The 23,395-nt window shown below is 53.3% G+C and overlaps 8 protein-coding genes across 8 annotated transcripts; 1 reads left to right on the plus strand and 7 right to left on the minus strand.

Annotated features, from left to right (window-relative positions):
- Positions 1 to 1,647: 1,647 nt before the first annotated feature.
- DSM5745_03734 (uncharacterized protein) lies at positions 1,648 to 3,267 on the minus strand (the record flags this gene model as incomplete). The annotated part of the gene is made up of 3 exons (XM_026745750.1): positions 1,648 to 2,043; positions 2,097 to 2,946; positions 3,002 to 3,267. 3 exons carry the CDS (start codon positions 3,265 to 3,267, stop codon positions 1,648 to 1,650), a joined length of 1,512 nt encoding a protein of 503 aa, XP_026606616.1.
- A 4,450-nt stretch (positions 3,268 to 7,717) lies between these two features.
- DSM5745_03735 (dimethyladenosine transferase) lies at positions 7,718 to 8,989 on the minus strand (the record flags this gene model as incomplete). The annotated part of the gene is made up of 2 exons (XM_026745751.1): positions 7,718 to 8,500; positions 8,558 to 8,989. The coding sequence occupies 2 exons, from the start codon at positions 8,987 to 8,989 to the stop codon at positions 7,718 to 7,720; spliced, it is 1,215 nt and encodes a 404-aa protein (XP_026606617.1).
- A 612-nt stretch (positions 8,990 to 9,601) lies between these two features.
- Positions 9,602 to 11,186, plus strand: DSM5745_03736 (uncharacterized protein; the record flags this gene model as incomplete). The annotated part of the gene is made up of 3 exons (XM_026745752.1): positions 9,602 to 9,632; positions 9,734 to 9,885; positions 9,945 to 11,186. 3 exons carry the CDS (start codon positions 9,602 to 9,604, stop codon positions 11,184 to 11,186), a joined length of 1,425 nt encoding a protein of 474 aa, XP_026606618.1.
- A 232-nt stretch (positions 11,187 to 11,418) lies between these two features.
- Positions 11,419 to 12,996, minus strand: DSM5745_03737 (uncharacterized protein; the record flags this gene model as incomplete). Its single annotated transcript, XM_026745753.1, has 1 exon — positions 11,419 to 12,996. The coding sequence occupies one exon, from the start codon at positions 12,994 to 12,996 to the stop codon at positions 11,419 to 11,421; it is 1,578 nt and encodes a 525-aa protein (XP_026606619.1).
- A 471-nt stretch (positions 12,997 to 13,467) lies between these two features.
- On the minus strand, positions 13,468 to 14,943 carry DSM5745_03738 (uncharacterized protein; the record flags this gene model as incomplete). Its single annotated transcript, XM_026745754.1, has 1 exon — positions 13,468 to 14,943. One exon carries the CDS (start codon positions 14,941 to 14,943, stop codon positions 13,468 to 13,470), a length of 1,476 nt encoding a protein of 491 aa, XP_026606620.1.
- Positions 14,944 to 15,668: 725 nt separating this feature from the next.
- Positions 15,669 to 17,318, minus strand: DSM5745_03739 (uncharacterized protein; the record flags this gene model as incomplete). Its single annotated transcript, XM_026745755.1, has 1 exon — positions 15,669 to 17,318. One exon carries the CDS (start codon positions 17,316 to 17,318, stop codon positions 15,669 to 15,671), a length of 1,650 nt encoding a protein of 549 aa, XP_026606621.1.
- Positions 17,319 to 18,223: 905 nt separating this feature from the next.
- Positions 18,224 to 19,699, minus strand: DSM5745_03740 (uncharacterized protein; the record flags this gene model as incomplete). Its single annotated transcript, XM_026745756.1, has 1 exon — positions 18,224 to 19,699. One exon carries the CDS (start codon positions 19,697 to 19,699, stop codon positions 18,224 to 18,226), a length of 1,476 nt encoding a protein of 491 aa, XP_026606622.1.
- Positions 19,700 to 20,673: 974 nt separating this feature from the next.
- Positions 20,674 to 22,203, minus strand: DSM5745_03741 (uncharacterized protein; the record flags this gene model as incomplete). The annotated part of the gene is made up of 1 exon (XM_026745757.1): positions 20,674 to 22,203. The coding sequence occupies one exon, from the start codon at positions 22,201 to 22,203 to the stop codon at positions 20,674 to 20,676; it is 1,530 nt and encodes a 509-aa protein (XP_026606623.1).
- Between the last annotated feature and the right edge of the window lie 1,192 nt (positions 22,204 to 23,395).

Consider the following 23,395-nt stretch of genomic DNA (forward strand, 5'->3'; position numbering starts at 1 on the left):
GGAAGAACTCGAAGAACAAACGAAGAAGACAATCGAATGTCAGCTTCAGCTTATTACTATGCAGACAGTGTCTAATGAACCTCATAGACAGCGTCGTGGGAGCCATTCCGAACCAGCCTAGATCCGCGGACTGTCCCTTGCTAGGCAACCAGACGCATGCTCTGCATTTAGCCTGCAAGCTGGAAATATCCCAAATCACTCAATGCAACCCGTACAAAACCTAGTCTGCCGTGACGTGTTCATCTAGACCGGGGAATGCTTTCTTGGGTAGGCTGCGATTAGTCCACAGGCAACAATGCAGGTTACCTAAGGGTTCCAGCTCAGGTACCATATACATACTATGTCCACTAGGACAGGCTCTCGCACAGCAAACATAAGCCGTATGAGTCTGCACATAATCGACGTCCAGGGAGCTTTCAGGTACCAGCTAAGAAGAAAGTCAACTTTATCCGCCGTTCGAGAATGTCGCTCAGCCCAGGCGCCGACGCCAAAGGAGAAAACGAGCCCGACGTGGTTGGCAAGGAAAACCCTGCCATTTCGGAGGACGCGGTCGATCTAGAAGCCCGGGGATGCCGAAGATGGTAATGGCGTCCAAGAACTCTTGCGCGAAGGTGTAAAGGGGACCAAATGTTGTGATAGTGTCGCATCTGCTTACGGGAGGGCAAAGCCAGTGGTGGCCGAGGAGCTGTCGACCAGGGAGTCCATGTTAAAAAGACGCCCATAGCAGCAAAAGCTCGCTTGGTATACCGCGTAACACCCCAGAATCCAAAATGCGTTGGCTACGTCAGGTCGAGCCGCCGACACCTCTCATCAAATGCCCCCGGGTCAGGCACGAAGACCGGCGCACTCTCCCGTCATCCAGCATCTCAAAATAGACCCCTAGAATCTTCTCAGGAATATCCACCATGCCAATTCTCAAGAGCACTATTAAAGCCCCCACAAGCTGGCAAGAACATCGCCCTCTGCGTCTCCTGAGCTAAGATAATCGCCACTTCGTCCATGACGGTAACGGGGCTCGCCGCGTCCACCAGAACGTACCGGTCGCCTAACTCCCTGTCCTGAAAGACCGTATAACCCAGCATCCTAACTGGCGTGAGGAGTTCGTGAATGAAGTAGAATAGAACGGATAGTAGGCATGGGCTCAGACAAGTCTCAATCATCAGGCCCAGTTAGGGCTGAAAACTTGCATTGGTTCGTTCTGTGGCGTCAACCAAGACTCACCTGCCTTCACAGACATAGAATAACAAAGGAACCGATGATTGTCGAGAAGCGACTCGAGACATGCTCTAAACGGCCGACAACTTAGCACAGCGATTCCGCCGGCTGCAGCATGGCGTCTTTGGCATCCCGCGATAGAGGGGGAATCACTCGGGACACACCTCCATGCCACGGCCTTATGCAACTTCGCTATACATCGTTTATTTAATACAAGCAAACTGTAGGTCTATGCCATGACCTTCGCTGAGAAAAGCCACAAAGTTCCCACGAGGAAAACCAACTTTGAACAACCATTGATATAATAGATTCCTACATCGAAATCATAACTTCTGTCATTATCGTTGTGGAGGGTACATACTAGATGAGCTGAACAATACAACCTTGGTAGACGCAGCTCCTGGGCACCGAAAACATGGAGACGGGATGGAATCACGCTGTCCCGCGTACTTGATTCCATCCTTGTCGGGCATCGCTGCCAGCGGCATCACGTTCCTTGTCGAGAAACTCCCAGGTTGACCGAGCATTCTCAAGGACTGGGTAATATCCCGCCTCCGAGAAGATGCTCTGCTTGCGTTTGCGGAAAAGCACCAGTGAATCATAGAACTTATACCTTTCATCCTGGTATCCTATGCCTTCTAGCAATGGGGGCCCGTCGGAGCCCAATGCCCAATCCATAAATAAGCGGAGTGAGGACCAAGGATTAGGGTAGCGATCGTCCGGAGAGACCGATGTCGCGTCCGATTCCTTGTCCTGAACCGAGCGATTAACTCTAAGATGAAGAATACGAATGTGGTTTCGGATCCTTCCTTGGGATAGCAGACGTTTCTGACCGTATCGTTAACGCAGAGCATGTAGTAGGAGACAGGTGGTTATCATACCAAAGAGCCGAAATCAGGGCAACAAACTTCGAGGAACTCAACAGCTAGCTCGGAAAGCAGGTCTTCGGGTGGACTTGCCATCAGCCCGCAGGCCTCAATCTCATCTCGTGTGACGAAGTGATCTTCCTCCGTGAAGACAAACCTCCTCAAGGTCTCGCGATGACCAAATGCAGAGCGCCAGAGCGGCAAGGAATTTCCGAGGCGAAACGAACAGCGAACCTGCAACTCTTCAAGGCAACTGAAAGCCGCAATGAAGACCGAAAGCGCATGCAGGGACTTTGCCGAATGCGCAAGGATGGTCGTTGCTGAATGCTCACGGTAGGCCTTCCGGATCATATCCGATGGTCGATCCAAACGAATGATAAAGCTTTTTAGCCCAATGTCCTGGTTGCTAATACTGAGTAGCAGCTCCTGCCAGCCTTTGCACAAATGAAGCTTCAGTGATCGGAGTTTATGGAAAGCGAAGACAGAAGACAGCTTTTGGACTTGCTCTGTTGGAAATCGCATTCCCAGAGACAGATCCTTGAGCGCGGGAAACGTAATGTTTTCCAGCCCCGCGAGCTTCGTTGCGACTTGTTGGATTTCTCCGACACTTTCTCTCAACTCGAGATGGACAAGGTGGGAGGAGTTCTGCTGTAGCGCTAAGCATAATTGACTCATATCAGTAGTGGAAACTTTCCTCCATGAGAGGCTTCTGAGATTTTTGAATGCAGACAACGATATCTGCTCGTACAGGTGGCCCGCGAGTCCAGCCGTTTCAAGGTAGATTGTTTGAAGCCTTTTCTGGGTTCGTGCAAGAATACCGGAGCGTCCTAGAAGTTCGCGCGGAACGCATGTGCCGAGTCTCCAACTATATCGTAGATTTTAGGAGATATGAATTGCCCAGTCATTTGGGAGTGGCTTACCTGAACCTTTCCAGCGTTCCCGGTTCGCATTTTGCCAGGACTTGCAAGAGAGTACTAGACAGGAAATGCAACTTGCCATACGTGCGTGGGTCGTTGCTATGTTCATTAGGAGGGCGCACTCTGTGATATGGAGCCTCTCGTTCCTTGTAACGGTCCATGAAGGTCTCAATGGTCCGGACGTGGGCCAGCAGGTGGGCGGGTGCCTCCACCGCTCGAGAAAGGCCGGACCAGTCTTTCTTTCTCTTGGTACGTAACACTAGCGACATCGAACGGTATAAAACGGGAGCTGCGACAGTATGAAGGTGCTTGGAGACCCGGCAAACACTGGCGACATCCTTCTGCGGCAAAAGCTGGTATGTAATCAACCGGATGTAACGAGGATTTCCGGACTCTTGCGAGTGATTCTCATACCTCAATCACCAAATAAAGTATCTCGAGTGGAAGACGCGGCAGCATTGTAAAGCGAAGGCCGTGGCTGGGCAACGGCTCGGAGTGTGCGGCAGGAAAAGGACTTGTGTGTTGCTGAATAGAACGCTCAGAGTCAGCTGGGTGCCGAATAAATGGCTAATTTCAGTAAACTGTACTCGTACTTACCTGCCAGAAAGTAAAACAGCAAGACAATTGCTGAGGTGGAGTTGTTGTAATAGGCGCGCGTGAGTAAGGGAGATGGACAAGAGGGAGATGGACAAGAGGGAGATGGACAAGAGGGAGATGGACGAGAGGGAGATGGAAGGGAGGCGGATGGAAGAGAGAGAGATGGACGAGAGGGAGATGGAAGGGAGGCAGATGGAAGAGAGAGAGAGATGGAAAAAAGGGGAATGAGAGAGGAATGACAGATGAGGCGGGACTGAGGGGGATTGCCGGCTGCCCCAGAAAGGGAAGGAGCGCTTCTGTCCCGTCAGGTGACCAGCTGGCCTGCAGTAGGGTAATGGATGAGCCTTCGCTCCAATGGAGAGTCATTCATTCTTACTGCCTCTTTGACACCCAGTCTGTCAATTGATCATCCAATCCTTTGACAAGTCCTCCACGTCGAACATATCCATTCACTCTTTGAATGCTCACCAAGTTCAGTCAATTTGGAAGCAGACTGAATGCTAAGTTCAAAGACCATCGTATTCAGACCTGCAATGGGGGAATTCCTGTCAATACTGACACAAAGGCACAAAGGCCTGGATGCACTCACCCTTTGTGTGCACAACAAAGCCTCATTCTATTAACGTTCTCCCCGATGCCTTAAAGAACGAACAGCATTTACTACCAAAGACTCTTGCAGCCGAAATACCTTAAATATCACCATGTCTGCTCCAGATATCTTCCCGTCTCATCCGCGGCGCTCGCACAGATCCCATCGACTTCTACACCCTTCCAGAGCAGTTCTGCTACTACACCGTACGCTCGAAAATCACATGAAGAACAGCTAAACAACATGTCCGGCTTTACCGCAATCATGTCCTGCACCATGGTCTCCCAGGACCCCCATTGGGCCTCCGTCAGTCTCACGATCTTGCGCTTCAAGACTGCCCTGCCGTTTCTTACTATGCACTAGTGGCCTACCACTTGACTGCGCCTGCGACGTTCTCCTGTGGAGTACTCAAATCCAGTTGCTAATGCAATGGAGCAAGAGCAAGCATATTAGACCGGCAATCCTCCACAGCCCAAATGCGATACCGAACCCTTGTTTGATGCCGCACGCAGTTCCTCCACTCAATCAACCCTGGGCAACGTCTACGCATTAAGCCCTCAGTTGTTCTTCCCCATCCCTGGGGCATTTTCTGTCAATCAGACGTCCGCTCGTTTACTCGATTTACTGTTGATACAACTCAGCACTGCGCAGTAGCCAACCACGGCCGCGACAATCGATTCATCCCAGCGAGCCCGCAACGGTGCATATAAGCATGGCTTGTCTTTTCTGTTTTGGCGTTGCTTTGGACCTTCGGACTGGTCATGTATTCCCGACTCTATTTGTATTTAATACGATTTATCTTGTTGTCTATCTCTTACATCCAACTTTTAGAAGACATTGGATGTGACGTGTTTTTGTGCTATAGTGCTATTAGTCCTAATTGAATCATGACTTACTTATAGTCTTTCCTTTCATTCGATTCCAATTTTTTACAAGCTACTCTGTAGCCTCCCGGTTTAGACCTCGAGAGGGTATGGACCGCACGGAGTCGTAGATCTGCGAACATTATTTATCAGTATACCCAAGCCGTGACCACGTCAAGAGCCATAGTACGCTTATTAAAAGAAACTGGTGCCGGAAGGTCGTAGTAAAGTGTGTTCAGTTAGTAATGTGTTCAGTTTGCATGATGTTCAGCAAGTCCCATCTTGTTAGCCCTAACTAAGAGCGGGTAAAGGCAAGGCTCAGAACATGAACCTCAGCGGAAAGGTGCCAGGTAGTTGTTATTTCCTCGCCGGAGAAGTTGAATATGGGTGTGCAAAGATATGAAAACGGCGATAATATCATACCTTCCTGGAACCTTGGGATGAAAGAAGAAATGGGAGCTGAAATATATCAATGGATGGGAAAAGACTACGGCAGCACAAATAACTTTGCTGACAAGCCCAGAGACTGAATGAGGAACGAAGAACATTCACTATGAAGAAACAAGGTTTTGCAGTTATTATACCAAAGGTACTCGATTTTCGTGGACGGCAGAGTGGAACGAGTTGGGATGAAATAACCCACGAGTCGCTTAAGGCAGTATATGCCTGAGATACGGTACGGGAAGGAGAGCTCCCAGTCTATCTACGAAGTTCGAGAACTGAACTTGTCGTCGGTAAGAATCACCATCACATTAAGCGATGCGTACAAATAACCAAAGGACAACATAAAACAAGAGCTGAACCAAGAACAATTCAAGACTATACAGGCATCCATAAGCAAAACGAGTGACAATCGAAGCGAAAGTACATCAAGAAGAATCAACAATCAACGCCCCCAACACCCTTCTTGTCGTACAACATAGGAAAATCTCAAGCCAGCAACATCGCGAACATCTCGCCTAACCACACCTGGGCTTCCGAAGAGGGTAGACATGTTGCCCTCCAAGCCCAAGCGGAAACAGGCGAGGAAATCATCAGACTGGTCGTCATTTTTTTTTTTTTTTTTGGTTTGTTGTTTTTTCTGGCTCACCGTCTTCCCCATGAAGGGGGAAGAACGGAAAGAAAGGGTGAGGCATCAAGACATGCACCTTAACGCCTAAAAATGCCGCAGCCCTCAGACACAAATCGTAAGTCCGTCAAGCTGACACACTGCCAGAACGGGAATTCAGAGACGAGGAGCATGCAGGCCATTGCAGCGGAGAAGCCGGCCATGATGGAGGTGGTTTTTTGTTGTTTGGTTGGGAGGACGGAGTCTGGTTTGGAAGTAGATGGAGGTGGAAGCGTCTGGGCTAGATGACCACGAATTCGAAGATCGAAATGGCTTGCTGTGTCTGACTGCAAATGGTAGGCGGATCTGAATGCAAAAGGATCTGATGATGATGATGATGATGATGATGATGATGATGATGATGATGATGATGGAATCAGCAGCAGGAGAGGGGGTATTTATGCCCTGTCTAGGGTAGGACTGGGAAACGATGTATCCGTTAATTTACACCCTTCTATTCATCTAGACACCCTGCAATGGCAAAGGTTTTCCAATGATCTTTGTCAAAGACAATATCAATGGAAATCAACGAATCAGATTCAGCAATTGAGATAGTACAAGGATACCATACGATCCAGTATAATGGATCTGCGCAGGGTAGGGAAAGACACTATCCCTATCAATTTGGTCTTTAACCTAGGTTGTTACCATATGTGGTCCAAGAATGCCAAAGACAATTAACGAAAATCATGTGATGGACTTCAACAGGTCTGGAAGACCGAGATACCACCAAAATAACCGAGTATGAGTGATAATTGCATTGTAGAAAAGAACAAAATACCAGGCTAACAAAGTACAAGGAGCAATACCTATGACTGGGCACCTGAAGATATGTGGCTTGTACGGTGCGGACCGCTCCCAGTCATGGGCATGAAATGCTGGGTTTCTTTGTGCTGGGGTATGGCTGAAGGACTGGGCCTTGTTCACGCTTGCCGAGAGCTTGTCATGGTCTGGAATGCAAGGGGGATAAAGAAACAAACCGTGGATGCAGAGTGAAGGGTTGGTCAATAGCCCTGCATTGTTGTTGAATCACTTTGTGTCTGGATTGTCAAATGACGGCTCGACGTTCCAAATTATGATGGAGGAGTTGTGGCTTGGAGAAGACGTTCTAGATCGGGGAGTAATGATAATTTTTTGGAAAGGATGGTCGGCTGATGGGGAGAGTTGGGTTGCGGAGGACAGCAGTATTGCGGCCTAGGTTGCTGGGAATCCCTGGGAACAGAAACATTTGACTTCATGATATTAAATTCTCGAACTATTCAACGCTGGTGGTATAAACAGATAGCACTTTTGGTCGTGACGGCTCTATAGGGCTAGGGTAGGGTACTTTAGGGAAGGTAGGCCGTGGATAGGGCGAGGGTGCGGGCGGGACTGCAGCTTGGCGCGGGAGTCGAGCAGCGTCCAGCACCACTCGCAAGAGCCAGCCGACAGTCTGATGGCGCGGAGACAGGGAGCAGCAACACGTAGGCGCCCTCGTATCGCATCCCGGAGACGTACCTCCCATGACAAGATCGCATCGAGAGAGACCTGATTTGGTAGATGTGGTACGCTCGACAAGACGCTCATGAGAAATGGATGCCCTCGGTATTGCAAGCATGCAGCAAGCGCAGGAAAGCGTTCTCATCACACTTATTCGCACGCTGATTGGCCAGCCCCGCTGTATCCAGGACCTTCTCGATCTTATGCTGGATCAGCCGCGTCACGTTCGTCTTCGCGACCTGCTGCCCGGCAACAGAGATCATCGGCCCGCTCTGCGCGACAGCACCACCCTTGTCACCGCCCCCTTCACCCATGAAGATATCACCCACATCATCCTCATCCACGATCGGCGCGTCATCAACGTCCATATCCATATCCAGATCCTCATCCTTCCCACTCGTCGCCGCGAACCTCCCCTCAGGGAACGGCGTCTTGCCGGTAAGCATATCGACATCGGCCTGCGCGACCTTCTCAGGATGCATAGCAGCCCACGTGATCCAATTGCGCTCGATCATCTGGCGGATCTTTGTGGCCATGAACCCCGCGCGCAGCGTCTTGTTCTTGCGCACGAAGCAGATGCGCAGCATCCCGTCCCACTCGTCCCAGCTGATCTCGGGTTTCCCGGGCTTCGGCTCGATGCGGACAACGCTGGACTCGACCTGGGGCGGGGGGCGGAAGTTGTTGCGGCCGACTTTCATGATGTGCGAGACTTTCGAGAAGAATTGCACGTTTACCGAGAGGCGCGAGTAGAGGGCGTCGCCGGGGCGGGCGAGGAGGCGGAGTGCGAATTCGCGTTGGACCATGAGCACGCACATTTTCGGGGGGTTCGGCATCGAGAGGAGCTTGAAGATGAGGGGGGAGGAGATCTACCGCCGCAACCTATTAGCTATCAAGCGAGCAGAGGGCGAAGGGTGGGTACGTACCTGGTACGGCGTATTACTGATGACAGTCTGGAATGGCGGCAACTTGGACAGGTCCGTTTTGATGAAGTCGCCCAGGACGATCTGCAGCTTCTTCTCCATGGGCGTCGCCTGCACGCGCTTCGTCAACTCCGCCGCCATGCGCGGATCGAATTCGACCGCGATGACCTTCTTCGCTTTCTCCAGGATGCGGGTGGTCAAAATACCCGGACCAGGACCGACTTCGAGGACGGTCTGGCTGGGCTGGACATTGGCCTTGTCGACGATGTTGTCGGCGATCGCTCCATTCTTCAGAATGTGCTGGCCGAGGTCGGTGTTGAATTTGAAGATCGCAGAGCCGGCTTTCGCTGCGGCGCTCTGGCCGCCGCCCTTTGTGGGCTTTTGGTAGGGGGAGGCGGAGGCGCGGGCGCTCTTCTTCCGGTCGACTTTGCCCATGGTGTCTGGTTTGTTTGGAGGATGCGGAGTTGAGGCGGGAGACAATTTCGCGATCTTTTTTTCTCTTATCGGGCGGTGGTTGATTGGTGGGGCCGCACGTGATGATAAGCTGGCTGCAATCTTTTGTTTGGATTATGTTTGCAAAGCTTTGACTTCTCCACAACAACCAGCATCATTGGTCTAGTGGTAGAATTCATCGTTGCCATCGATGAGGCCCGTGTTCGATTCACGGATGATGCATCGCGTATCCTTTTTGTTTTTGTCTGATCCGCCCCGTTTGCATAGAGACCGATCTTCTGACAACTGTCGCGACACCATGATCGTTTCGCGGCGCCTTCTTGTGCCGTTTTCTTCTCGCTCAACCCCCTTGTATAAGCGTCTTTATTCAACCACAGGCAAAAAGGTGCCTTCGAACGCGCTCCCCACCCTAAGTAGCAGCCTTGAGGATGGCTCTGGCAAGTCGCTCTAGCAACAACTAGACCCAGCTAACGACCCATCAGAGACTCCCATCCAAGAGCAAGATCTTTTCAGATATCAGCGATACCGATGGCTGTCAGTGTTTCTCCATCCCAGCTTGATCTCGATTAACGCGCGCAGAGACAACGATGCAAAATGCCAGGCCGACCGCTATCGCGAATTCAATGTACGCGCCTTGTTTCGTGTAGCTGCGGGCCTTGTTCGCCAGCAAGGCATTGAATGTAATGAACCAGGACCTTTCAAGCGAGTATCTGACACCAAATGCAGGCACGAAGATCCGCAAATGCGTCGAAGGACAGTACAACAAGGCGTACGTCTTGACCATGAGCAACGGCGACGAGGTGGTTGCTCGACTGCCCAATCCCAACGCTGGGCCAGAGTTCTATACGACCGCTTCGGAGGTAGCGACTCGCGACTTTGTACGTTATTACCATTATTTATGTCTGTGCTGCACTGCCCTAACGCATACGCATCAAAGGTCCGCGGTATCTTGAAGATCCCCGTTCCAAGGATCCTTGCATCATCGTCGGACGCAACAAACGCCGTCGGCGCTGAATATATCATTGAGGAAAAGGCTCCCGGTCGACCTCTCGGGGACATTTGGGCGCAGATGCCAACTCCAGCACGGCTGGGGATTATAGACCAGCTCGTTGACGTGGAGAAGAAGCTTGCGTCGGTGTCTTTCCCAAAACACGGTTGCATTTACTACGCGTCTGATCTGGAAACAAGGCCTTCGTCAGCGTCTGAAATGGACAGTGTCGAGCCCTTCCCAGGCTTTGCGATTGGACCGTCGAACGATCGAAAGTTATGGCAGAGTGGACGAGATCAAATGCGTCTCGGAAGAGGCCCTTGTGAGACACACATAATCCTTCTTATTGCCCACCTAACATCTCCAGGGACAAGCCTGCTCGAATACGCGGTAGCAATCGGTGAAAATGAGCTTCAATGGGCCGAGGCTCACGCAGCACCCAGAATCAACCCCCACCGGTCAATGGAGGAGCCAGAAACCCCAGCGCAATACATCCATCTCCTCCAGCAGTACCTCAAGATAGTGCCCTACCTCGTATCCGGCCTACACGATTCAAGCTCGAGAAACACGCTGTTTCATCCAGACCTGCATCTCGATAATATCTTCATCGACCCGGCAACAAACAAGATCACGAGCATTATAGACTGGCAATCCGCCGCAACAACGCCATTTCCCCTTCAACCCTCTCATCCGCAAATGCTCGAACTCTCAGTAAACCCTTCAAGCGACGAGCAGCGGAAGCAGGAGAAGGAGCTTCTTGAATACTACTACGCGAAGACGAACGCCGCCGGCCTGCACCGCGCTCCATCCGGTGATCCGTCCCTACGCGTCCGTCTCAACCCTCTAACCCATATAACCGGATGCTGGGAACGCCATGACACATTTTCCCTGCGCCAATCCCTCATCAGCGTCGTCGCGCACTGGGATACCCTCTACCCCGACGGCACCATACCGTGCCCGATCACCTTCACCCGCGGCGACCTGCAAGCGCACAAGCTCGAGAGCGAGCTGATTTCCGGACTCGCAGGTATTATACGCCAGTTGGACGAGCACATACCGATGGGCGGCATGGTCCGGGCGGCGCAGTACGAGAGTGCACGGGCGGTTAGCGAGTTCTTCAAAAAGGAGTTTGTGGAGCTGGGCGAGGATGAAGAGAAGAGGAAGCTGCATGAGGCGGTTTGGCCTTATTAAATACGTCTAAGGACTGAATCGAAACCGGATTGGATTAAATTGCTACCAGAAACCAACGATCGAAATCACTATGCAAGACTCCAACATTAGCTACCTAAGGAAAGCCAGGTGCCACAGGATCCATGCTACCTGCCAGTGCGGTATTACCCAACCTTACCTTACCTAGGTAACCTTAAACCACGCCATTGAGCGCCCGTCCACTAGAAGAGAGAATCCAGGAAGAGATGCTGAACTACACCAACCACTCCGGCCTCGGCCACCTAGTCTCCTCCTGCACGCCAAGATGCGCACACCCACAGCGGCCAACACACTCCAACCCCCGAAACGCAACATCGGAAAAAGTCTCATATGTGAACTGCGCCTTGTTAACCCCAAACAACCCCGCAAGCTCGCGTGCGCGGTCCGGAAACCCATCGACGAGCCAGAGCTCGCGGCGGTGTGAGTGCGCGTGCAGCGTTATGCTCTGCAGGAAGGGGAACGCGACGCCGGTGCCCCCAAGCTCGCCTTCGCCTTCGCAGTCGCAGTTGCAGTCGCCGACGGAGCTCGATAGGGAGCGGAGGGAATCCCAGAGACACTCGACGGACGGGGGACGCGCGATGCCGTGGATCTCCAAGGTCTTAAGAGAACGCGGGAGGAGCGCAGAGAGCGGGACGGGTGCACCGGTAGGCGGGTTATGAGAATACGAAGCAGCCGCAGGGAGGACGAACACGTCGAAGAGCTCGAGGGTCTGCAGGCGCTCGTACGCCGCAAACGAGTGCTGCGTGGGCCCGGCGGACTCGCCGTCGCCGAGGGTCCTGCCGGGCTTGAGGGCCAGCTCGGTTAGGGTGTGTTTGTGGGCATCAACAGCTTGCATGATGGGGTCTATATACTCGCTGTACATAAGGCCGACGAGGTGGATGGTGTAATTCAGGACTTCGAGGCGCTGGACTGCGCCGATGAGGTTGGTTAGATTGTCCAGCGCGAAGGGGGACGTGATGCGGAGGGCGCGCAGGGTGGTTGAGGCGTACGACGGGGTGAAAAGGCGCGAGTAGCAGGTTCCCGGAGCGAGGAGGGATAGATCCTTCAGCATAGGGAGGTCGAGGATGCGCGCCAGGAACCCCGCCCAGCCGAGACAGGTGAGGCCGCTGATCGAGAGGTGTTTCAGGTTTGGGAAGAGCTTGCGGGCTGCGCGGCGGCCGAGGCTCTGCACGAGGGACGTGAAGATCCAGTGGGCGGTTGGCTTTGCCTCGTCTCGGAAGTAGGAGTTGTAGCGGAGGGTTTGGAGGGCGGGGAGGCGGTGGAAGACGAGGAGGAGGTAGAGGGTTGTGTCTCTTGTTCCGGGGGCCTCGCGGTCGAAGCGTGCGGCGAGGGCGGGCTTGCGACTGTAGACGTTTCCCCAGAGTTGTTTTCCGTGTCTGGGCATGGCCGGGGTGAAGTTGGAGGTGGGTAGGCCGGGCTCCAGAGTCGAGGGCGAGGACAGTGTAGTGGTTGTTGAGGGCGTGATCCAGTTGAAAGGCTCAAACACGGTGATGGTGTTGATTAGGCCTGCTACCTCTGGGGTGTGGACGAGGGTGCGGAAGAGCAGAGTGATCTGGTCTGCTCTCCAGAGGCAGATCTTTGCATAGAGAAGCGGGCGGACGACGAGGTAGCACTGGCGCGAGACCTGAGCCAGTGAGTGGAGGGTGCGGATGCTGGAGACGACGGCGTCGGAGGGAGTGGGATTGCCGGTGTGAGGTTGAGAAGGAGGCTTGTCCAGGCTCTCAACGAGCACCATGCAGATCTCGTGGATGATGTCGCTGTTGAGGCAGTACGAGCCTGCGGTGGAGGACATGGTGCCGATGGAAAGCAGGAGATCAGAGAGTGATGCCAGATATGAGGAGAGTTAGGAGGACTTGGATTGGATGGGTGAGAAGTGTTAAGGCAGAGAGTGATCGCCGCGGTAACAGCACTCACTGATCCCATGTGGTTTGTTGGCGGATGCGTGCGGAATCTGACAGAAGTTCACAGTCGCCAAATTGGCCAAAGTCATTATGGACACCAGCAGAACAGCAATATCTGATAGAGGACTGCTAAGGTTCAATGGAAGACAGGAAACCACCCGCAAACCACCTAGGCAGGGCCGACTACATGCCTAGGGCAGAGTGACCTTCGGTATGCCGTTTGTAGGGTCTTTACTGGGAGAACAAGCGGAAGAAAACATAGGTTAAGATTGAATAGAGTGAAGACTGGTAATAGAATGACTAGGCTAGATACCTAATAAGATAAGAGAGCCAGACTTGACAGTCCAGCAGCCCGAGGCAGATCACCATATCATGTACTCAAAAGCAACACCAGCCGACGCGAATGCCCCTTTGACCTTTTCGAGCTTGACAATAACCCGCTGCTTGTCGACATACATGTTTTCCACCTTGACTTGCCTCAAGGATGAAAAATCACTCGCGTGCCGCGCAAGATCAGCCAAAAAAGGCAACAGCGACTTGCGCGTGTTTTCCTGAGTAGCATTGATAGTCAAAGATTCCAGACACAACGGCAAGCGGCGGAGTCGGTCTCCAGGTGGATCGAAAAACATGCAGTCCTGGATTGTCAGATTGGCGAGTTGCGAGTAGGCGGAGAAGTCCGGATACGGCCTATGAACGGGCCAATAGAGAGGCGGGATGACACCGTGCTCGTGATGATGCAGTTCTCGCAGCGTTGTGCGGTGCCGGTTTAGTCCTTCAAAGGAGCGCGGAACCCGACTACCACCGTTCATGACAGAGAACTCCACGTTCACGACTTCGAGGTTCTGGAGAATGGATAGGAGGTCGGGGAGAAGGACTGTAAGGTGCGAGATGCGGTGAATGTATAACTCGCGGATGCTGGAGTGTTGCAGTGCGGGTTGAGAGCCGGGCGTCCAGCCACTGATGGGCGGGCTGATGCGGAGGGTCTTGAGACGTGGAAGCTGAAGCACGTTGTGCAGCATGCGGTACGTGTGAATGCCTGAGAGATGGAGCTCTTGCAGGTGGTAGAAGGGGTGGTCGCTCATGTTGCCTAGCTGGGCGGGTGTGAAGGCGGCAAATGTTTGTGAGAAGAGGTCTTGGAACGAGGTGGCAGACCAGTCGGAATCAGACTCTGCGTGGTAGGCCATGCGGGAGATCCAGTGAGGATGGCGGACACAGACGTATCGGAAAGACACCAGTCGAGGAAGATGCCTGAGGAGGTCCAGGAGGTCCAAGAAGCTATCGCGAGTGCGGGTTGAATATCGTTCAGGACTGGAAACCGCCGAAAGACGAACGACCTCTTCCGAATGAGCTCGCTCCTGAAGCGGGCCCAGATCCAGCAGTTTCCTGGGCGGCTTGGACTTGGGCTCGTACCAAGGGCGACGCGACCGTTTTCGCTTCTTGGGGCGTCGGAGTGCAGGCTGCCTGGGCTGGGGAGGCTCGAAGAAGATGAGCTGCATCACCTGGCTTGCCAGACCAGGTTTCTGCGCGATAGTCCGCAGGAAGTGGCGATGTTCTTCGGGCTTGGAAAGAATGACGGTCCTGAACTGCATCAACGGCCTGGACACGGCGTGAAACCATTTGCACGTCGCAGAGGCGGCGCGCATATTGGAGCCGGCCCTGCCCGCTAGTTTGTACACGTCGTCTGGCCGCATGGCTTGATATCTTTGTTCTAAATCATCGGCATTCGCGAGGTGTTGGAAGACGAGGGTCAAAAGCTCGACGGGAAGACGGGAGATGAAGCAATCGCCGCTAGGATGAGGTCGCTGGCTATTGCTGAGGCGATCATGTGTTGAAGACATGGCAGGATGATAGGCGAGGAGAGTGAGTTGGAAAGGAGAAAGTGGGAGAGGAAAGGAGAGAAAGGGAGAGGGAAGGTGGATGTGTTACTCGCTCACTTGGGAACTTGGCCAGGAACAACATCCCGGCCGCCACCAACCCGGTGCAAATTCCGACTCAATCACACTCTCAATTACCTTGCTGCACCCGGATCTACCTTCATACCATCCATTCAGAGCAGCGACACCAGAATGACGAGGGCCACCGCTGACAGGAGGGATTGCAATCCTGAAGGCATTAAACGGACAAGCTGGAGGAAAGGCACAACACTTAGCTTGACAAATGCGCCTTCGGTTGCCCCGACGAGAATACACGGACTGACGATATCTGGGAGATCCCGGCTTGAGGGAATCACTGCGTTGGACGATGATGCTCGTCACGCTCCGGAGAAAGGCGACCTCGATGGTGGGAAAGATATATAACGGGAAGACGCCGGCAAGGACGGGGCTTGACAGGGAAAGAATGCGCGATGACAGTGAGGTATGCTCGCTATCTGAGTCTCTTTGAAGAGCTACATCGCAGCAGTCTAATACTTGATAGAACCAAACATAGATTGTATCCAAATGGTCTAATCATACTTGAAACTAGAAATACCCTATGCTGACATGCGGATAGTACACAAGATCAGTCAGTCCTCAATCACAACGACTCGCCCACGTCCTCGCTAATGAGCGGCCCTGTCCTCCATCTACCAATTCACAGCATGACCATTGCGCTCGTAGCGAAACCGAACACCCCGCAGAGCAAAACCGCGCTGAACCATTCGAAGGCGGTCCTCAAAGGTCGACACGCGCATGGTGCGAACAGTGATAATCGGGGGAGGCGGTCTATTCCAGGCGGCCATTTTGATCTTTCGCAGGTGTGGTAAATAATGTTCTGTCTTCACTGCCTCAGCCAAGCACTCCAGGCACTTCGCAGCCCCCTCAGCACTGGCGAAGCAGTCCACCGCCAGATCCACCAGGCGCGGCGGGAGCTTGATGCGCCCCTGGTACGTGTCTGCCCTGTAGTCAAACACAACGTCATCCGGAAGGTGAACAGAGACAAGCTGGTGAAAGAGCGAGAGATCCACTCGTGGTGCGGCGGGCGACCCCCTCCCATTGTACCTGAACTTGCCTGGGCTACTATGGACGATGCGGAGCTCCCTGAGCGTTGCGGCCTGGGCTTGAGCCAGGGCTCCAACGACGGCGTTGGGGCGATTTGCCTCGTAGACGAGATCCCTCTTGCTGTAGAGCTCGAGGTGCAGGACTTCGAGGGAGGTAACGGCGGCGATGAGGTGCGGGATGTCGGGGATGTCGTATCCCTTTTGGTGGAAGATAAGGGCGCGGAGGCTCGATGACTTCCACTGCTTTGTGGTGGCGGCGTGTGGTCCTCTTAATCTCGACCCGCATGAGCGGAGGGTGTGCAGGTTTGGAAGGGACATGATGGTATCCAGGGTGTTGAGGTATGACGGGTGCCGGAGGTCAGGGATGTCGATGTCTTGCAGGCACGCAAGGAGGTCGTTGTAGAGCACCGGCTGCGACGTGGGCTGCAGATTGCCTAGCATGGTCAGGAATATTTCCCGAGTCGGCAAAGGCTCAGGGTATCCATGGGATGTTTGTTGCATGGGACCGCAGTACCGACGCTCCTCCGGACAAGGGAGATAGCGGAACTGCCTGAGGCGCGGGAGCAGGAGCAGGAGTTCCAGCAGATCAAGGACGGAGTCACGCTGGTTCTTCTGCAAGGGACTCCAGGATCTCGCATTCCACGAGTTGGCGCGGCGGACGGTCGTCCATAGCTTGGCGATATCCCGCGACAGGACGCGCTCAGCAAGCATCTTCGGAGCCTCCAGCGCGGACAGTATAGGCAGCTTGAGATGGGCCAGTGGTCTGTATCCCCCGGTGCAGCGCAAGGGGTTTACGGAGCGAGCTTTAGGGGCGGGGCGAAGGCCACTAATGATCTCCTCGTCCTTGAGCGTCGAAGGACGGTAGATGAACGGGCGGCCGGTCTCCAGACGCTCAACCATGATGAGATGCTGCACCCGTTTCGCAATCTCAGGGTGCTTATCCAGCGCGCGGAGGAGATGGCGATGGTCGCCAGCGTTTGTGAGGATGATAGTGCGGTAGAGGAACGGTTGGACAACGGCATGGAACCGCCTGGACGTGCAAGCAAGGGCCAGAAGGTTGCGGCGCTCGCGAGTGATCGAAGGTGCAATGTGGCCCAGAGAGCGCTGAATGATGGCCGGACATTTGTTTTCCACTTCTTGGGCTAGGAACTCGCAGATCATGCTGAGGATCTCGGGGGGGAGCCGGTTGATCAGGCACTCGCCATCGGCTGGAGCGCTGGGGTTGATCAAAGACATGACCGTGAAGCGTAGACGAGAAGAGTGATCGGTTGTTTGATTTGAGGTTGAGAAGCAGCTGGCAGAAGACAGAAGACAGTGACTTGAGGAGAGGGAGAGAAGATGCAGCGAGCTGGGCGGGAGCTGTGTCGTTTAAGTCAGATTTCAGTCACTGAATTTGAATGAAGCAGTCAAGAGTTCAGTCGCTGTGAATGAACGCCTGGAACCTTTGTGGTCAGCGCCCTCCCACATCGCCGTTCACCTGGGACAGTATGCGGACCTGACTCTCTCCTCGGTATACTGGGAACCAAAACGACATCTCCGTCGAAGTCTAGTTTTACGGCCATCGGCTTGCTCTCCCATTCCTCATAGCCAACAAATTCCCTGCTTGAACGTTGGCAAGAAAGCTTTGGACCGACAAGGAGTAGGCTAAGTTGTTCAAAGAAGCCTAATGAGCTATCATCTTCACTAACTCCGTACAAACCACATGGCGAGTGAAGCTTCTAGATGGCCAGACATCACATACCGATATACCAGACTCTGTCAGGAGATGAAGATGCAATTGACGACCTCTACCTAGGTGGCCAGATTATCAACTTGATTCCATTTTGAAGTAAAAGCATTCCCAGTCTTCTGCATTGCCTGGGTACGTCCTCCTTTGTCAAGGAACTCATAGTTTCTATGATTGGTGACACAGCCCCGGAGAATCACAAGGGATAGACTTAGACGCAAATATTTCATGGAGATGGATTGCATACATGGAAACTAATGACATAGAACAGAGACCGGATGAGAAACCCAAAACACCAAGATCGAACAGAAAAGGACAAGACAAAAGAGAGGGAGGTATCTCGGTGCTCCAGCGACACAAAACGCAACCTTGCGCCGACCCAAACCACCAAAGCAGCATTAGGAAACCAAACAAGTTAAGTTGACAAGAACCTCACCCGCCAACCATCTGCACTCCCACCCACCGAATCAGACAGGACATCCTTCTCAATGACAAACCGCGGATGCTCATACACAACCCCCAACTCCAAGAACTGCGTCTCCGTAATGCGCAACTCAGCACGCACCGTGAGCTCCTCCTCCGCCGAGAACGTAAACTCAGGGTGGGCGGTTTGAAAATCCAGACTCACGGACTCGAGGTACCGAAACCGCTCCACGTGCTCGTACCGACACCGCTGCACATCGCGCGCCAGAGACGCTGCCATCTCGAAAGATGTCTCTGTTGAGCCGTGGACCTTCACGTCGAGGATCACCAGGCGGGACGGGAGACTGTCAACGAACGACTTTGCTGGAGTTGCGGCGTCGAAGAGGAATGTGTCGCGGGTGGAGAGGGTGGAGAGGCGGGTGAAGGCGCGGAAGTCGAAGTGCACCGGCGACCCAGGGGCAAGGGCTATGTCGAGGGTTAAATGCTTTAGGGTGTGGAGGTGCGTGGCTAGTGCCTGCGCGATGTTTTCGAAGATAGCTCCGTTGGTGGCGCCGTAGGTCTCCAGCTGAGTGGTCTCGATGTGGAGGGTCTCTAGCTGCGGGACTGCGGTTAGGATGGCCGGGATGATCTGGAGCTCCTGGATGTAGCGGGAGACGAATGACAAGGTGCGGATTGTGGACGATGTGTTGAGCGGAATAGCGCCAGCTGTGGGAAGGCTGGGGATATGGGATAGACGGAGCGTATGCAGCTTTGGGAGAGACAGCGCCAGGTTAACGACGTGCGCTGTAGCACCGGAGAAATGGAGATCTTCCAGCCGCTCGAAAAGGTGTATCTCTGATACAGCAGCTGGAGTAAGGGACGACAAAATCTCAACGAAGAAATGGTGGAATCCGGGGATCGGATCCACACTGTTGTACGAGCGGTCCAGGCGCAAGACCCCATCGGTGGTCAGGAACGGGGCGTACCGGAACCTCTTGAGCTGGAGGAGGCGGGGCAGAAGATCAAACAGGTCTATGACTGCGTCGCGGGTCTCCCTAAGATGTTCGCTCACCCAAGCGGTCCCTGTTTGACCGGGGAATGCGGCATCGCATAGTTCCAAAATTCGATCTGGATGTTCACACTTCTCCAAGGGGGGCGAAGGTACCGAGTGACAAGCTCGCGCATTGGTGAAGAAGACAAGTTGCTTCACCGAACCCACTAGGTAGGGTTTTCTGGCCAGCGTGCGCAGGAGGTGCCGGTGCTGGTTCGGACGCGAGAGTAGGACGTTGCGGTACTGGAGGCGTTCGACAACGGCGCGGAACCAGCCTGATGTTGCGGAGATGGACCAAAGCTCACGGAGGCTTGGGATCAGCCTGGAGTTGGTGCCATCCGATTCATCGTGGTCATCCCCAGCCACGAAGCCGAATACCATTTGGAGAACTTCCGTGGGTAACGTGTAGAGAGGAGGATGACTGTTGATGGAAGCCATGGCCGTATCACGTAAAGAAGGTATGGCCAATTAGAACGAAAGAAGAACAGGACAAAACGATAGCACAAGACAAATAAGGAACGAAGGTCAGTTAGGTCGGAAGGACTGAAGAGCGGAGAAGATACCACAAGAAAAAAAAGGAGCGAAGGCAGACTTGATCCGGGGCATTGAGACCCCAACCGCGGGAGTTGGCTGGGTATTTATAGGCCAGCCTGAGCCCGACAGTGCATTCACGGGGATGCGGCCATCGTGCCTTAAGCGACCTGAGGTCGTGGTCAGGCTGTGGGTATTGGGGCTGAGAGGCAGCGATGGATGGTAGGCGCTAACTTCTAAGGGACCTCAGTATTTACCACTCGCTTGCCGGTGGATCCCTGCCAGTGACCATGACAGGTGAGGTACAAGTACACTGGGAGAGGGTCCTGAAATCTCCCCTAGCGGCTGACGTGGGCGGGTCTGGACGCTTCCATTCGACTGCTCTCGCTGAAGTATTGCACGCTGCGCCGGTCAGAGAACTTGGGACAGCCAATCAGGTCCGGCTTCAGCCGTGATTTCTCGCTGCAAACAAGGACGCAGATGGTGAGTGACAGATGCACTTCCAAGTGGTTTGCAGACTCGCACCAATAACAAAGACCCTCAAAGCAATGGTCCTGATTAACAGGCATGACAGGGTTAGTAGCTATGTCTTCTCCGAAACAAATCACGGGATTATAGTTGAATGGAAGGTCATTGATTTGCATTGCCTAAACTTAAGTTTGATACCAGGCATTTGCTGTCAAGCGACGGAGGTGAAGTGACTGATTTTAGAAGACAAAGCATGCGCGACATTGTATTAGAGGAAGAAAACAAAGAACAAAGAACAAAGACGATACCGTAAACCGGGAAAACAAAACAGCCAGAAACTCGTACAAAATGCGTTGAAACCTCGCAGTAACAGAAACAGATACACCCATATCAAGGTAGCAAAGGCTATGATACTATGCATCATCAAATACGCCGGGGTTGATTCTACCCACTCGTCTACTCGAGATGACCCGGATTTCCATCCTCACCCACTGCTGCACGCGGCACTTGAGACGATCCGGATACTCATAAACAACGGCATGGTCCGCAAACTTCTTCTCGGCTATGGCCAGCTCAACTTCAAGTTGCGACGGGGTGTCTTGTCCCACGAGCTGAAGAGTACGGTCACCGCGGTTGGTCAAGGCCACCTTCTTCAACGACGGGAAGTAGTCCGCATGGGAAGCAAGGTGACCCATCATGATGCAAGTGAGCGCCGACGCACTGGAGATGTCCACGGTAAGGATGCCGAGGGCGCTGGGGAGTCGGGGAATGAGATCGTGGATTGTCGTCAACGAGTCGAAGAGAAGACAATCGGGGAGATCGATGACGGCAAGGTTCTCAAAGGGGGACAAGTCCAGATTCGCGAGTGAACCCATTGGGTGAGGGCCAACAATGCGGAGGTCCTTTAGAGTCTTGTGGTGTTGCGCAAGGGCATCCAGAACAGGTCTCGGGCCAGCAGAAGACCAACTCTCTGATTGGAACAGATCTTGGAGATTGACGAACTGGCCGTAGAAAGTGCTAATTGACGCATCGACCTCAAGGTGCAGCACCTCAAGGGCCTTGACCGCAGTGAGAATCTCGGGGATGTCGTCTATATCATTGGCACGGCAAGATAGAAACAATCTGCGAACATTGGAAGCATTCCAGGCGCGGGAGACACCAGGAAACAAAGAAAAGCTCGGCCAATGTGACAAGCGGAGGGTATGGAGAGTCGGAAGAGCCAAGATCATGCCCAGGAATACCATGAACGCCGATTCAAGGAATCCATGGAGATATATGTCCTCGAGGCGTCCATTAAGCCAGTCAAAGAGTCCGGGCTCGTTGGTGCGATTGACTGCAGCCATAAAAGTGAAAAAAAGCGGATATGACCTAGGCCGCATACCCATGTCGGTGTATGGATGGTAGTCATTTCGGCCAGAATGCGCAGCGCTCTGGTCTTCAAAAGGGACGTACCAGAACTGCCGAAGCTGAGGCAGGAAACGGAGTAGTTTGATCAGGTTGGTGTGGTCCCTAGGGTATGTGTCATCTGATTCCGAATCCGCAGGCATGGTGACCTCAGGTCCGCTGAGAAGGCCCTCGAAGAAAATAAGCTGTGTGACATGCTGAGCTGTGCTGGGTGCCTGTGTTATCGATCGCAAGAGGAGTTGATGTTTGTCTGGATAACAAGGGGGAAAAACAATTGTGCGGTAGAGGATCGGCTGGACAATCACGTAAAATCGCCTGCAAGTAAGCGAGAGGGCGCACAGAGTACGCTGGCCTTCAATCAAGTTGTCTTCCGCATTTTTGGCAGTGAGACTGGGGATTGTATCGCAGTTGTAGTACACATCTTCAGCAACCTTTTGAAAGATTATGCAGAGGATCTCGCCGGGGAGAGCGTAGAAGGACGAATGGAGAGTAGCTTCGCCACCGCCAACATCGTCCAAAGAATCTTTGGCGGAGGACATGATTGCGGTCCAAGGGTAGCTTTGCGGAACTCAACTGCGAAGAAGCGGAAGGGGCTGGCGATGACAGAGAAAAGAAAGACGGAAGGACAGAAGAAGGGAATGGCAAAGCGAAAACTCAGGAAGCAAGAAAACACCTAAGGTGGAGGCCTTGAAGGTGTTATTTAAGCCTGAGCAGCTGTTGTTTTGAAAGAACTCACTGGGTTGTGATCATGCTGAGCGGAGAGTTTGCAGCCTTCAGGTCTTGACGCGACCCTAGGAAGCAACACAGCAGGGATGTTGCGATGAACCGGAAAAAAAAATTTGCCACCAGCAGCAAGGGGCCCTGATTGACAAATGGCATGCTGGCATTTGAAACTGGCGAAAGGTCTCTCTCTGCTGTTTCAGTGAGGCCCACTCTAAGGAGCGGTACTGGTCACATGTGATTGAGCCCAATGCAGTGAATAATTGGGCGGACACATGCCTGAGCCCAAGGAACATCATCATGTCATAATTCTGGACTTGCTTGCTTGAAGTAGCGCAAATGGCATATTATCGACATCAGAGCTGAAGTAGGAAGAGAGTAGAGCCAAGAGTGGAATCAGACCCCTGCCATGAAGGGCCGTGCCGCCACTAAGATCGCCAAACACGTGGGTGAATGCGGGGCGGGTGCCTGGTGGCAAACGCCCCACCCCAACAATTCCAACTTCCCCTCTCCTCTGTCTCTGCGCATCGTTGCTGTTCCTAATGTTATCATTTCCAACCTGAGACATGCGTCGGAACCAATCAGAAGTCAGAACCATATTCCTGTCCCAGCCACCCATTTAGCACGTCAGCAGGCCTGACCGAAAACTCACCGCCGTCACCGGAGGTCCTGCAGTATCGGCCGGGAGGTTTCGCGCTGACGGCCGAAGTTGGCTCGTACACCTAGCTCCCTTCACAAGCCAACTATCCGCTGACTGACTTCTATCCAGGTCATCATCATCTACGTATCCTCCCCACCGCGATCGAAACCCGAGCGAAATCGCCGCCGCCAACGACGCCGCCGTCCGCGCCTACAATGCGAACTTAACGCGCAAGCCGAGACCGGAGCGACCGTACAACAGATAAGGAGGACGTTGGGCAGCTGGATATCATTATGTCAACTCCGGCATCACAGCCAACGTTCCGGCGGACGAATATAACGTTAGGAGTGAAGGAAAACCATGGATTGATC

The sequence above is a fragment of the Aspergillus mulundensis genome (assembly GCF_003369625.1).
Source record: "Aspergillus mulundensis strain DSM 5745 chromosome Unknown scaffold_2, whole genome shotgun sequence".
NCBI classification, from domain to species: Eukaryota; Fungi; Ascomycota; class Eurotiomycetes; order Eurotiales; family Aspergillaceae; genus Aspergillus; species Aspergillus mulundensis.